This window comes from Schistocerca serialis, chromosome 3 (genome assembly GCF_023864345.2).
Source record: "Schistocerca serialis cubense isolate TAMUIC-IGC-003099 chromosome 3, iqSchSeri2.2, whole genome shotgun sequence".
In the NCBI taxonomy this organism is placed as follows: domain Eukaryota; kingdom Metazoa; phylum Arthropoda; class Insecta; order Orthoptera; family Acrididae; genus Schistocerca; species Schistocerca serialis.
The window spans coordinates 453,023,969-453,038,899 of record NC_064640.1 but is presented as its reverse complement, the minus strand read 5'-3'; the positions used below and the strand labels follow the sequence as shown (position 1 = coordinate 453,038,899).

Sequence of the window (14,931 nt, the reverse complement as noted above, 5' to 3'; positions counted from 1 at the left end):
TCAAGTTCTTCCTTCGAAGACTTGATAAGTCTTCAAAGAAAGCACTTGAAGTGATGTAGAAATCTTAAGCTAATACTTTCATAAATTGAGGTTACAACCTAACTCAAATGAAAGAGAAGATGCATGTTTTCATTTGTCCAACAGATTGGCACACAAAGCCCTCATATCTATTTTGAGCAAGACAAAGTTTGTCACAACGTGCATCCAAAATAACTTGGGATCATGTTAGTATACTTTCTTTTAAGGAGCACTTGACATGAATATCTGCTAAGCTTGAAATCAGAAATAGCATTCTTGTGTCACCAGACACTCTTCAAGTCTTGGCACTCAGACTGGTAAACTCTGTAGCGGAGTACTGTGCATCTGTCTGGCTTAATAGTCCATATGTGAAAAACATAGATGTGCAACTTAATGTATCCATGCATGTAGTTAGTGGGTCAATACAACCTACTCCCACTTACTGGTTACCTATCTTGAGTCACATTCCACCTCCTGATCTCTGACAGAAGAGTGCACTATTAAATGAATACCAGAAGATGTTGATAACCCCAACCTTTCAATACTGAATGATGTAGTCCCACTGGAGGGAAAAAATGTTATGATCAAGACATCCCACTCTTATGACAGCCAGGATTCTTACTGAAAATGAATCAATAGCATCCACGGACAAAATGCTGTTGGCAACAAAACTGTCCTCCACAGTGCCTGAAACTGTCTGCATCTAGGAGGAGCCACCCCAAGATTCAACCAGCTTAGGATGATTTGGACTACTCTGAAACACATCACAATGGGCAGAGGAAGATATGCAGACACTTTCCAAAAATAAGGCAAATCTTCATCACCATCTTGTGGCTGTGGTGATGAACGACAGACAGTTGCTCATGTTTCAACATGTCCCACAGGTACCTACAACGGTCCTTTCAAAGATTTCCTGACCGTGATAAGAGGTGTGATAAACTATACAGGGTGATCAAAAATTCCAATAACACACTTCTACAACTTGTACAGGGGGGTGAGTACATAATATTTTGAATAGGAAACGATGTCCGGAGACATCATCCAACAATGCTACAGAATGTCGAAGTTGTGGGTGCCAGCATCTGTAAATGTATGTATATACAGGGTTATACTATGATGATGTTACAAACTTTCTAGAATGATGGAGAAGGATAAATGTATAAATTTCAGTTAATGGTCCTTGACCCAGAAACGAATGAGTCGAAATTTATAATTGAAAGCCGTTCTGATAACTCTCACAGTAGAATACAAGTACTGGTACTGTTGTTACAATGATTATAGGGTAGGCAACTTTCAGAGGGGGTAGTACAGACCAAAACAAGGAAAAATGTCCAATAAATATGGGCTCTAAAATGCATACTTGAGGAGCTATGAACACTTGTTCACCTTCACAACTGTGAAACACACCTCCTCTCTTGAACAAATGCTCATAGCTCTTAAGGTATGTGTGATTTCCCAATTCAAAATATTATGTAATCACTCCCTTCTACAAGTCCTAGAACTTTGTATAAAAGATCTTGATATTCACTGACAGCTATTGTCTTTTGTGTTATATTATGCTGGAGAGTTGTAGTGAAGTGCTGATATACAGTAATTTATTTATCTTTGTATAAAAACTAGTAATGTATGCTATACAATAAATAAATGAAATACATCAAGTATGTCAGAGGTGGTCTTTCCTCATAATAACTGTTAACTAACACATGTACAACTGCAAAATACAGCTACACACTACTCCAGTTTTAAAGGATGATACATGTATTACAAATGTCTTACATAGCTATTGCTCATCTTTTCAATATATCTGTTCCAAGTACACTATCTGATCAAAAGTATCCTGACACCTATTAGTAGGCATTAATAGGGTGTTCCACCTTCACCTTTATGATGGCTTGAACTCTCTTGGGTGGGGACAAATTCAATGAGGTATCTGAATGACTGTGGAGGAATGGATGTCGATTCCACCTCAAGAGCTAAAACCAGAGAAGGTAGTAATGCTGAAAACTAGGCCTGTAGTGTAATCAGTGTTCTAACTCATCTCAAAAGTGTTCCACTGGGCTCAGATTGGGAATCTGGGCAGGCCAGTACACTCCAGGAATGTTATTGTCCACCTCACACATGCTGCTTTATGACAAGGTGCACTGCCACGTTCATACAAACAATTGTCATCTCTGAACAGCTCCTCTACTGTACACAATACACTGCCAGTCACAGTCAGGCTCTAGTGCTCAGAGGCAGCAGCCATGTGAATGTAAGTTGTTGTTGTTGTGTGAATGCGTAAGAGAAAGGAATTTGTCTGAAAGCTTGAATAGTCCTACTTTTTTATGTGGTGAGTGGTAAGTGGTAGTCTATCCTTTCTGTATTGTTGTTTTTAAATAAAATGAGTTTGTCAGGTTAAGAACATTGTTAGTAAGAGTATTTACTAGCATTTTAAAAAAATATACTACTCACCAACAAATTAAAGGAAAGCTTGAATTTCTGAAATATATCTACAAATTCTGCTTCTGGTGGAGGCTTTGCCCTCATTGTCAGCATACCATCACCCAGATCTTTCTTCTTTGACTTGCGAGTCCTGTTGTTTACAGAGAAATGAAATAAATAGTGTATTTGCATTATGTGAGTAGAATGTGCAATTACCACTGATCAGTACAGATGAAATTATTTTGTTATTAAAGAATAGTGCTCATTCCAATTTTATATATGATAAATGTAGAAAATGTGTATGACATTATCAAATGACAGTTATTTTACATCTAAAAGACACAATTTTAAAATATATTATAATGCCATCAATCTCTGGAAGCCTACAGTTGAGTGGGTGCATTAATGTGGCACAGGAAGAGGGAGTGGAGGCAAAATGAGAATATAGCACTAAAAATAATGCAAGCAGCAAGATATTTTCCCACTTTTAGTGGAGACATGGACATGGATCATTCATAACTGGTATTATTGGAAAAAGAAAGACATGGCAAATAGGGTTAGATATAAAATGACATCTGATCATGGCACATAAAAGAATCTTTGAGTATACTCAAGGCATTCAAACATCTTACATATATCATTGCTTCACTACTAGTTCCTATAATAGGATAAATGTCAAATACAAAGAAGCAGCAACTAAAAGCAGACCTACACGTCATTTCTGTCACAGAACACTGTTATCTCACCACCTTTAGTAATAACACACATACATAAGAATACAAATAACACACTTTATTCACTGAAACTCACTCTTCAGTATTACGATTCAATAGCAACTAACAATTATGTGCCATACAGTCACCTCTAGAGGTTGCAAAGAGAAATTATGTATGTGTAGTCTCATAACTGTTGTAAATCTCAAATGTTATTATGCACAATAAATATGATTTTGTGTTGAGTAATGCATGAATTCACAAAATGGTAATACAATATAATACACAGTCAGATTTAGTTTTCTCAGGTATAATGTATGCGCATTTACCTGCGCCTGCGCTCCAGTTCTCGTGAGGCAGCAGCTGCATGTTGAAGCCTTGCAATAAATTTTTCAATATCATCAAAACAGTGATTAAGTATTGTAACATCACGTTCATACTTTTCACTTGATGTTGAACTTGAATCATCATTCAATGGCATATCATCACGTTGAGGATACATCCCTGATGCTAATTCTGCATGTGGGACACCACGTGATTCTGATTCTGAAAAATTAAATATTCTAACTGAACCCATTACTACATTAATGTGGAGTGTTGCTTTTTAGATTTAAATCATAACACTTGTCAATAGTAAGCAAGCAATTTCTGACACAATATCTCATACCAATTCTAAATCTCTCCTATTTGGATGTAAACACATAATACACATAATAATTAATCAATCCTGCATTTCAGTAAATTCAGTGGGTGAAAGAGCACACTAAGAAACTAGGCTTAATATAAGATTCACAACTTAATCATTAAAACTGTAACTAACATCTTTATTGACTGATTATCTTCAACTGCTTTCCAGAGCAAAGTCCATGTCTTAAAATTAGATATGTTATTAGAAAGTCATGCTGGAAAAATATCTGCAACCAAACTAGTATACACTCTGGAACAAACTACAACATAATTAGTGACACATTAATGCCAGACAAGGACCAGGAAATCAATTATTAGACTACTGAAGAAATTATAGTACTTTAAATAAACAGGAAAGAGGATAAAATGAATCTTACATCTCTTGAGAAATCTTGTTAAGTTTATTAAGATTTACTGAAGGAAGAATAACATCATTGTTAACCTTTAAATCTGTTTTTTTTTACAATCATGATCCAAGCTTGTGCTCCATTCTTAATCTACATCTATGCCTACATACATACTCCACAAGCCACCGTACCTTGCGTGGCGGTGGGTACCTTATACCACTACTAGTGATTTCCTTTCCTGTTCCACTCACAAATGGAGCAAGGGAAAATCAGCAGTCAGTATGGCTGCATATTAGCCCTAATTTCTCCTATATTGTCTTCAAGGTCCTAACAAAAATGTATGTTGGCCACAGTAGAATGATTCTGCAGTCAGCTTCAAATGCCAGGTTTCAAGATTTTCTCAACAGTGTTTTGCAAAAAGAAATCTTCCCTCCAGGGCTTCCCATTTGTGTTCACGAAGCATCTCCATCATACCTGCAAGCTGATCAAACCTACTGGTAACAAATCTAGCAGCATTTCTTTGAATTTCTTCAATATCTTCCTTTAATCTGGCCTGGTGGGCATCTCACACACTCAAGCAGTATTCAAGAATGGATTGCACCAGTGTTCTACACACTGTCCCCTTTATAGATGAGCTACATTTTCCTAAAAGTCTCCCAATAAATCAAAGTAGATCATTTGCCTTCTCTACCACCATCCTTACGTGCTCGTTCCATTTCATATCGCCCTGCAACATTATGATTACATACTGTATTTAATCAATGCTACTGTGTCAAGCAGTACACTGCTAATGCTATATTCAAACATTACAAGACTGTTTTTCCACCTCATCTGCATAAACTTTTTTAACATTTAGAGCAAGTTGCTATTGATCATACCAACTAAAAATTTTATCTTCAGTCATTTTGAACCTCCTGCAGTCACTCAATGACAATACCTTCACATACACAAGATCATCAGCAAACAGCCAAAGACTGCTGCTCTCCCTGTCCATCATATCATTTATGTATATAGAGAATAAGAGCAGTCCTATCTCATTTTCGTGGAGCACTCCTAATGATACTCTTGTCTCTAACAAACACTTGCCGTTGAGGACATTATACTGAGTTCTATTACTTAAGAAGTCTTACAGCCACTCATGTATCTGGGAACCTATTCCATATGCTCATACCTTCATTAACAGTCTGCAATGGGGCACTGTGTCAAATGCTTTCTGGAAATCTAGGAGTATGGAGTCTGCCAGTTGTCCATCCATGATTCACGGTATATCATGCAAGAAAAGGGCACCCTGAGTTTCCCATGAATGATGCTTTCTACATCTGTGCTGATCTGTGGACTGAAGCATTTCTGTCTTCAAGAAATTTATTATACTGAAACTCACAATATGCTCAAGAGTTCTGCAGCAAACTGATTTTCAGGTTACTGGTCTGTAATTATGCAGGCCCATTATTTTCCCTTCTTATAGATAGAAGTCACTTGCACGTTTTACCAGTCACTTGGGACTTTGTGCTTGGAGAGAGATATGCAATAAATTCAAGCTAAGTAGGGGGCCAATGCCACAGTGTACTCTCCAAAGTGGTATTCCATCTGGAACTGGCAACTTACTTCTTTTTAACTCTCAGTTGCTTCTTTACACCAGGGATGCCTATTACTATGTCTTCCATACAGGAGTCTGTGTGATAGTCAAATAGTGGGATGTTTGTATGATCCTTCTATGTGAATGATTTCTTAAATCCAAAATTTAAGAATCCAGCTTTCCTTTTGAATTCTTCTATGTCCACACCATACTACTCAACAAGTGAATAGGTGGAATCCTTCGACCCGCTTGGCAATTTTATGCAAAACAAGAATTTTCTCAGGTTCTCAACAAGCTCTTTCACAAAGCTATGATGGGGGAAGTTATATGCTTCATGCATTGATCTTGTTACAGACATACAACTTTCTAACTAACTTCTGCCTATCGACATTAGCATGTTCTTTTTTGAACTGAGACTGCAATAACCTCTGCTTCCTCAGCATGTTCCAAATTTGGTTATTAACCCACAGTGGGTCATTTCTGTCATTAATCCATTTACTCGGCACATATTTACCCGTAGCGCAATTTACAATCAGTTTAAACTTTGTCCATAATTCTTTAATTGGTACAAAATTATGTCCGTTCATTGCCTGTCAGACACTAACAACTGCTTATTTGCTCTATCCAGCATAAATGCTCTCCTAGCCTTCGTGATAGATTTATTAACTTTAGGAACCGTCATCGCTACGATAACATCATGATCATTAATCCCTGTCTCTACATTCATACTCTCGATAAGTACAGGCCTGTTTGTAGCTACATGGTCTAAAATATTTCTATTGCACGTGGATTGTGTAACTAGCTGTTCAAGAAATTTTTTGGAAAATGTATTCAAAAGTACTCCACAAAACTGTCTGTTGTTATCACCTGCAATGAATTCATAGAAATCCCAGTCTACACTCAGTAGATTAAAGCCACTTCCAACTAATTTTGCATGATCTGGGTACTTCCACACTACTGAGAATAGACTTTCTTTGAAAGATTCTACAACTGTTATGGTGGAATCGGGTGGCTGACAAAAAACTTGAGTTTGCTTAGGTCTATTACTCACATCCAAATAACTTCAAAGTCAGACTCAATTTCAACCATGACAGAAACATTATTTTTGTCAACAGCAATAAACACTCACTTTTAATGGCATCCAGTCAGTCCTTTTGATAAATGTTCCATACCTCGCTAAATATTTCAGAGTTTTCTACCTCGGGTTTAAGCCAGATTTGAGTTCCAAGAATAATTTGAGCATGACAACTTTTCTGGAGGGCAGTTAAGTTCAGGAACTTTGTTATAAGTAGTTCAAAAATTTACTGTTAAAATTTTGAGAATCTAAGTGTCTTTACCTTGTACACAGTCTGATTTTGCTCTCTGCATATTGACTAATGAATGTTCATCAGAGAACCTCAAACGACTGCTTAGACTAAAAAAAACCTCATGTGCACTCCACAAGTACTCTGCTATCTGAGTAGCTGCATTCTTTGTGTGCTGCACACCTGACCTATCAAGGGGAGTCCTACAATTCTCCACAACATAATGAAGATCTAGAAATCTGCAGCCAAAATCAATGGAGCCTTTGGCTGAGAAGGTAACGGCCGTGCCACAGTGGATACACCGGTTCCCGTGAGATCACCGAAGTTAAGTGCTGTCGGGCATGGTCGGCACTTGGATGGGTGACCATCCAGCCGCCACGCGCTGTTGCCATTTTTCGGGGTGCACTCAGCCTTGTGAAGCCAATTGAGGAGCTACTCGACCAAATAGTAGTGGCTCCAGTCAAAGAAAACCATCACAACGACTGGGAGAGCGGTGTGCTGACCACACGCCCCTCCTCTCCGCATCCTCATCTGAGGATGATACGGCAGTCGGATGGTCCCGGTGGGCCACTTGTGGCCTGAAGACGGAGTGAGTGAGTGCTTTGGTTGAAATTCCCCTCCCCTCCCTCAGCTCCAAACCAAAGGACATCAATCAGATCTAGGAACAATGCTGCAAATTGTGGGCTCTACTTGCACTCTGCATGCAAGGCCAGTTCCTCCAACCCATACAAACTGAAAATGGCCTCAGAACATAAGCAACAGATGTCACTGGTGCCAACATGAGCCACAACCTGCAGCCAACTGCATCTCACACACACTGTAGCTGCAGGAAAGGCCTCCTCCACATCTTGGATGATCCCTTCCAGCAGACATACACAGTGCACTTTGGTTTTCTTTCCAACCCTGGATGTTATTTTCCTAAAGGGACTCCTTAAAGCACCTAATAGTAAACTTCTATCCCTGTTCAGACCCTGTTGAATCAATTGACACCTGTCCACTCAAAAGGTGAATGGATGACATCAGACGCGCAGTCTCCACATTGAGTTTCCGCCTTGGGCGACACGAACGCACTACAAATTGTCACTCAACCTGCGGAAAGTGTGGATCCCTGTGCCAGATACATTGCAAGTTGCATTGGCAGCAGAGCATGAAGGCAAAACAAGTTGCACTTGAGGTGTGCCATGTATGCGCCAGATGCTCCATCGACCCAAGGCAGCAACCTGTGGATGGCTGAACATCTCCATCTTCAGCTGCTTGTGAACTGCAGCCAGCTCTTCCTGTGACCACGACCATGTCCATGTCCATGTCCACGTCCATGTCCACATCAACACACACACACACACACACACACACACACACACACACACACACACACACACACACACACACACACAATATTCATCCAACTACTACCAATTTAAGAATTAAACAACAAAAACAAGAAAAATTAAATACGCAACTTGCTGCTCTTCTGGTGTCACAAATGAAGGCTGGCTGCTGACTGCTGTGATCAACAGCCATTGACCTTTCAAAACAAATAACTCATGTGCTACAGATTGTGCAAATATACACTATACAGATACTAATTTACAAGACTACTCCCTGACCTACAAAAATGTGCAACAAATTTAAGAATTAAACTATGCATGCACACAAAAACATGCAAGGAATTTAAGGCTTAAACTATGAAAATTAGCAGAATAAGCTAAATATTTGACTTGATATTCTCTATGTGAGTCACCAATGGAGACTGGCAACTGACCAATGTCTAATGATCTTGTTGACGACAAAGTGTTAAAACCTCATTTTCTTTCTTTACTTTCTTCTAACAGCACAGAGCCCTGGAGTGTGTTCCAAACCTCTCCCTTCCCCTCTACCCTTCACATCTTCTGCCCCTCCCAGTCACAACCCTGATGTATTTTGACAATTATTAATTACTGATGTAGATAAGCAGTATGAAATATATTTATCAACTTTCTAGTTGCTATGGCATAAATATTTTGAGTTGTTACTTACGATGAGCTGCAGCATTGAAGACTGAAACCTGTTCTCTTACACTTATTCCGTTACTTGGTGGTTCTGGAGGGGGAGTTGCTGGTGGTGGTGGAATATGGCGAGACTGCCTTCCAGGAGGTATTTTTCCAACTCGTAGCATCTTCAAATCCTCAACTAGTTCTTGGGCTGACACTGTCTGGCACTACATCAACAATCAAAAGGCACATTATTCAGAGAGATACAATGACAATTAACATTTACTAATAACGAAATATAAAATTTTTGGTAACTGAACCATATTACTCTCTTCAATGTATAAACAGAAGTACTTTGTGAACATACAGTTAAAAAACATCTAAAACAGACAATACAGACGGGACAGACATACTAGGATGACTAAATGAAGTTATTACAACACAGAAAGTGTACTGAAACCACTGAATGTCAACTCACTATTATATGAAAGGAATGTGATGATATAGTGGTTATGACACAAAACTGACATTTTGCTCTACCTCTAATGGCTTCATCATCAATGGGACATTAAATCTTCCTTTCTACAATAAAAAGCAGCCCTTAGGAACATTTCAGGAGATGTTATATTTCATTAGTAAGTATTGTCCTTTCCTCAAGTAGACAGTCTCAAAATATTATATTGGGCAACTGTTTATCAATGTGACACAATATCTGTAAAAAATAACATTCTGAACATCTACAGATTGAAAATAAGGCACTGCTGAACAAATGTAAAGGTCTTGTTTTCTCCCATTGCAGTACAATAAAGTGGCAGCGAACTGAAGTTTTGTATATCGTGACATTTTCCTAAAATACTAATAGAGGAAAAAAGAGTAACAAAAACTGTATGAAAGTGGTAAAATATCATTTGAAATATTCCATTAACTGCAACCTAAATGTTGCAAAGACAAAGACATTGTAATTATGCAGGATTAAAATCCCAGATAAATTAACAAAACTGTGTGGAGGAGAAGCTTATTACCTAACTGTAGAAAAATACTTTATGTGGTTGAGAAATAAGATGTAAATGGCTATCAAAACAAAAATGAACAAACGTAAGTTTAATTATAATTATAAGTAAGTTAGGCAAATGAAGATAAAAAAGGGAAAAACAGTTTGAAGAAGAAGGCAATAAATGATAGGAAATAAAAAAGTAGATAAATAAAAGTAAAAGGCACATAGTTATGGAAAATATGTTGGGCCATTTTTCTAAGTGTGACAGGACTCCAAAGGTAAGTACTGAAATATGCAGGGTCTGCACGTTAGATAACAGGGAATTTGAAAATATAGAGGTGGAACTGTCTGATGTAATGTCATGAGTTAATACATTAAATAATACTAGATTTGTCATTTATAAACCCTTTATTCAATATGTACCACACCTCATCTAACAATATCATAATTTTCTGTGTTTGATTTTACTTACATTTTTTAAAAAATTTAAATACCTAAGAATCTATGAGGGGCATTCAATAAGTAAGGCAACACATTTTTCTCCTGAAAGCAGATCAGTTTCATTCAGGATTCCAGTACACCATATTATTTCCCATTCTTCTGGCTAAAAAACTGTATAATTCAATTTAATCTCCATTCAATGCAACAGATTTATATCACCTTACTTGGCGGGCCTGTAAGCCTGCAAGGTAGCACTTTACTGCTCAACACCAGAACAAACATCCTGCTGCATCGCTCGAACAGTCCATGGGTGTACTGCCGGTCCATAGTGTCCAATGGGCACGATATTTCGATGATCAGACATGTCGCCATCATCAGGTGCACTGACGAACTGAGCTCCTGCAGGCAGGTGGCTGTATTAAATCCCCTCCCCTCACGAGGCGTTCTCTCTGCAGTCCACGCCCCCGCGACAGCGGTCACTGAGACGCTGGCGTCAGCGTCTGTGGTGGCGTCGATGTAATTGCCTCATCCGTCCTAGTTTCCCGTTTGTTTCCTTTGCTGAACGTCTTTTTAGTTAGACTAAATGCTGGTTCCCACGCCTTGCTGAGGCATTAGCCGCAATCTCGGTTGATGAGTCCGTCCCTGGAATGAATTTCAATAATATCTCTAACAATGCTGACCCAGTATTTAGATGTCTGTGCGAAGACCCTGGTATGTTGGTAGTCCATTTTGTGATTTTCAGACAGACAGTGGTCTGTGAGCGACGACTTGTTGGGGTGACCAAGTCAAGTGTGCCTCTGATGTTCTCGGCAATGATCTGCAATGGTGCGCACTGTCTGTCCAACATAAGTCTTCCCACATTCACACAGAATCTGGTATATGCCAGCCTTCTGCAAACCAAGATAGTCTTTGACACTTCCCAATAATGCTCGTGTTTTATTTGGCGGGCAAAAGACAGTTCCTACTCGGTGTTTCCTCAATATTCATCCTATTTTCCCCAATAGTGCACCAGTATGTGCTATATAGGCAATGGCTATCTCTTTCTCCGTGACTTCTTCCATCTCCACACGCTGTACTGTAGAAGTGGGGCGGAGAGCGCATCTGATCTGCCATTCCAAGCACCTGTTTTTCCGGAATACAGTTTTGAGGTGTCCCAGCTCTTGGGGAAGAACTCTCTGCGTCAGAGAATGTGCGCACCCTGTGCAGTTTGTCAGTGCACCTGACGATGGTGACATGTCTTATCACCAAAATATTGTGCCCATTGGACACTATGGACCAGCAGTACACCCGTGGACTGTTCGAGCAAGAAATTTGCCAGGAGAAACTGAAGAATCACATCTTGCTGCATCAATAACCTCGCCACCATCCAAAAACTGCATCCCATGGAGTACATCCTCCATTGGGCTAATAAGATGGAAGTTGGAAGGTGCGAGATCCGGGCTGTAAAGTGGATGACGTAGAGCGATCAAATGAAGTTTTGTAAACTCCTCTCAAGTGTGCAGACTTGTGAGAATCCTTGCGTCATCATGCAGAATCAGAAGTTCATTTGCATTTTTGTGGTGACAAACACACTGAATGCATTTCTTCAGTTTCTTGAGGGTAGCACAATATATTTCAGATTTGATCATTGCACCATGAATGAGGGTAGCAAACAGAACAGCCCCTTCAGAGTCCTAAAAGCCCATCACCATGACTTTACTGGATGACAGTGCAGTTTTGAACTTTTTCTTCTTTCTTGGTGTGGCACCAATCATGGATTGCCATTTTGTTTTCTGGTTCAAAGTTATGAACCCATGTTTCATTGCCTGAGAAAATTTTCAACAAAAAATTATCACAATCAGTCTTGTAACACACAAGCAATTCTGCACAGATTGTCCTTTGTTGCTCTTTAAGGTCTTCTGTTAGGTAGCAAGGAACCCCACAAGCACACACGTTCGAGCATCCCAACTGGTGGACGAGCATGTCAGCACTACCAACAGAGATGTCCAGTTGAGCAGCTGTGTGCAGCCAGCCTGTACATGGGAGATCAGACAGGTTTCCATGATCTTGTTGCAATGATGACAGACACCTTGCCCAACAACTCACCATCCTTTAGTTCACTGCTGGGTCTCCATAGACATTTTGCAAGGCCCTGGTTTTCCACCAAAAGAAACTCAATGACAGCTCTCTGCTGAGACACCTCTGTTACAGATGCCATTTTGAAGATTATAGTGTCACTACCCATTGGAACTTCATTAAACTATACACACTGAAGCAGAAATATTCCAATACATTCCACAACAAATTCCGCATTTTTTCAACCAAAAATGGCCAAGGAAAATAATGTGTTGCATTACTTATTGATTGCCCCTTGTAAAAGAAACATATTCTGAGACTAGTTCATTCTGCAATCAGACCTGATTGCTAAATTTGCACAAATTTATAAAAAACATTACTGGGTTCAATGAATCAAATTTCCTTACGTTTCCAGCTGTGTCAAGCGATTCAAAATTTAAACACTTCTAGTAGTGGTTAAAAACAGTCTTGGTTGCAATTTTAGTTTTTTTTTATATTTTTCAACTACACGTTTCGCCTTATTTAGGCATCTTCAGGTTGATCTTAATTTGGTATTTCTTAGAACGATCCTTTAGACAGTGTAGCCAAATGGCATTGTTGAATACATCAGGCCATCATTGCCTTCGTTAAACTCAGTAAAAACTTTTCTAGAGGGATGCAAGTGACTCCAAGACCTGCATAACACGTTCCCGTTTACAGGAGTGAGTAACAGAATAAGATGGGGCTCAGGTAGTAAGTTTGATATCACATACAATGTCAATGGCACTAGGTATCAATGGAATCAAAACCAGAAGCATAGGTACATTTGAACATTGCAGTAACCACACATCAGTCATACCATTTGAAAATGACATGGATGCTAAAGACCTATAAGTTGAGACTTTTAATACTGTCCTCACCATGATAATGACTAAGGAGAACTTTTCTGAAAGCTATTTGGCTTTTGGAGCCACTGAAGGGAGATGCTGCATTCAAACAATAATTTTCTTATGCGCAATTCTACTGTCTTTGGTACTATACCACAACAAAGATGCAGATTATGTATGACAAGTACAACAACTATAGTAAATTACATATAAAGTAGCCATGCATTTATTACAAAAGCTTCACATCCTTAAAGAAATTAGACTGCCAATTGTACACTCCTGGAAATTGAAATAAGAACACCGTGAATTCATTGTCCCAGGAAGGGGAAACTTTATTGACACATTCCTGGGGTCAGATACATCACATGATCACACTGACAGAACCACAGGCACATACACACAGGCAACAGAGCATGCACAATGTCGGCACTAGTACAGTGTATATCCACCTTTCGCAGCAATGCAGGCTGCTATTCTCCCATGGAGACGATCGTAGAGATGCTGGATGTAGTCCTGTGGAACGGCTTGCCATGCCATTTCCACCTGGCGCCTCAGTTGGACCAGCGTTCGTGCTGGACGTGCAGACCGCGTGAGACGACGCTTCATCCAGTCCCAAACATGCTCAATGGGGGACAGATCCGGAGATCTTGCTGGCCAGGGTAGTTGACTTACACCTTCTAGAGCACGTTGGGTGGCACGGGATACATGCGGACGTGCATTGTCCTGTTGGAACAGCAAGTTCCCTTGCCGGTCTAGGAATGGTACAACGATGGGTTCGATGACAGTTTGGATGTACCGTGCACTATTCAGTGTCCCCTCGTCGATCACCAGTGGTGTACGGCCAGTGTAGGAGATCGCTCCCCACACCATGATGCCGGGTGTTGGCCCTGTGTGCCTCGGTCGTATGCAGTCCTGATTGTGGCGCTCACCTGCACGGCGCCAAACACGCATACGACCATCATTGGTACCAAGGCAGAAGCGACTCTCATCGCTGAAGACGACACGTCTCCATTCGTCCCTCCATTCACGCCTGTCGCGACACCACTGGAGGCGGGCTGCACGATGTTGGGGCGTGAGCGGAAGACGGCCTAACGGTGTGCGGGACCATAGCCCAGCTTCATGGAGACGGTTGCGAATGGTCCTCGCCGATACCCCAGGAGCAACAGTGTCCCTAATTTGCTGGGAAGTGGCGGTGCGGTCCCCTACGGCACTGCGTAGGATCCTACGGTCTTGGCGTGCATCCGTGCGTCGCTGCGGTCCGGTCCCAGGTCGACGGGCACGTGCACCTTCCGCCGACCACTGGCGACAACATCGATGTACTGTGGAGACCTCACGCCCCACGTGTTGAGCAATTCGGCGGTACGTCCACCCGGCCTCCCGCATGCCCACTATATGCCCTCGCTCAAAGTCCGTCAACTGCACATACGGTTCACGTCCATGCTGTCGCGGCATGCTACCAGTGTTAAAGACTGCAATGGAGCTCCGTATGCCACGGCAGACTGGCTGACACTGACGGCGGCGGTGCACAAATGCTGCGCA

At 40.5% G+C, this 14,931-nt stretch overlaps 1 protein-coding gene across 3 annotated transcripts in view; it reads right to left on the bottom strand.

The window, feature by feature from the left end:
- Positions 1-14,931, bottom strand: part of LOC126470355 (epidermal growth factor receptor kinase substrate 8-like protein 1) — a 190,309-nt gene that overhangs the window by 36,629 nt on the left and 138,749 nt on the right. For all 3 annotated transcript variants that reach the window (XM_050098147.1, XM_050098148.1, XM_050098150.1), the window contains exons 6-8: positions 9,083-9,263; positions 3,482-3,698; positions 2,470-2,590 (exon numbers count right to left, since the gene is read on the bottom strand). In XM_050098147.1, coding sequence (XP_049954104.1) covers positions 2,470-2,590; positions 3,482-3,698; positions 9,083-9,263 — 519 coding nt within the window. The remainder of the gene's footprint in view (positions 1-2,469; positions 2,591-3,481; positions 3,699-9,082; positions 9,264-14,931) is intronic.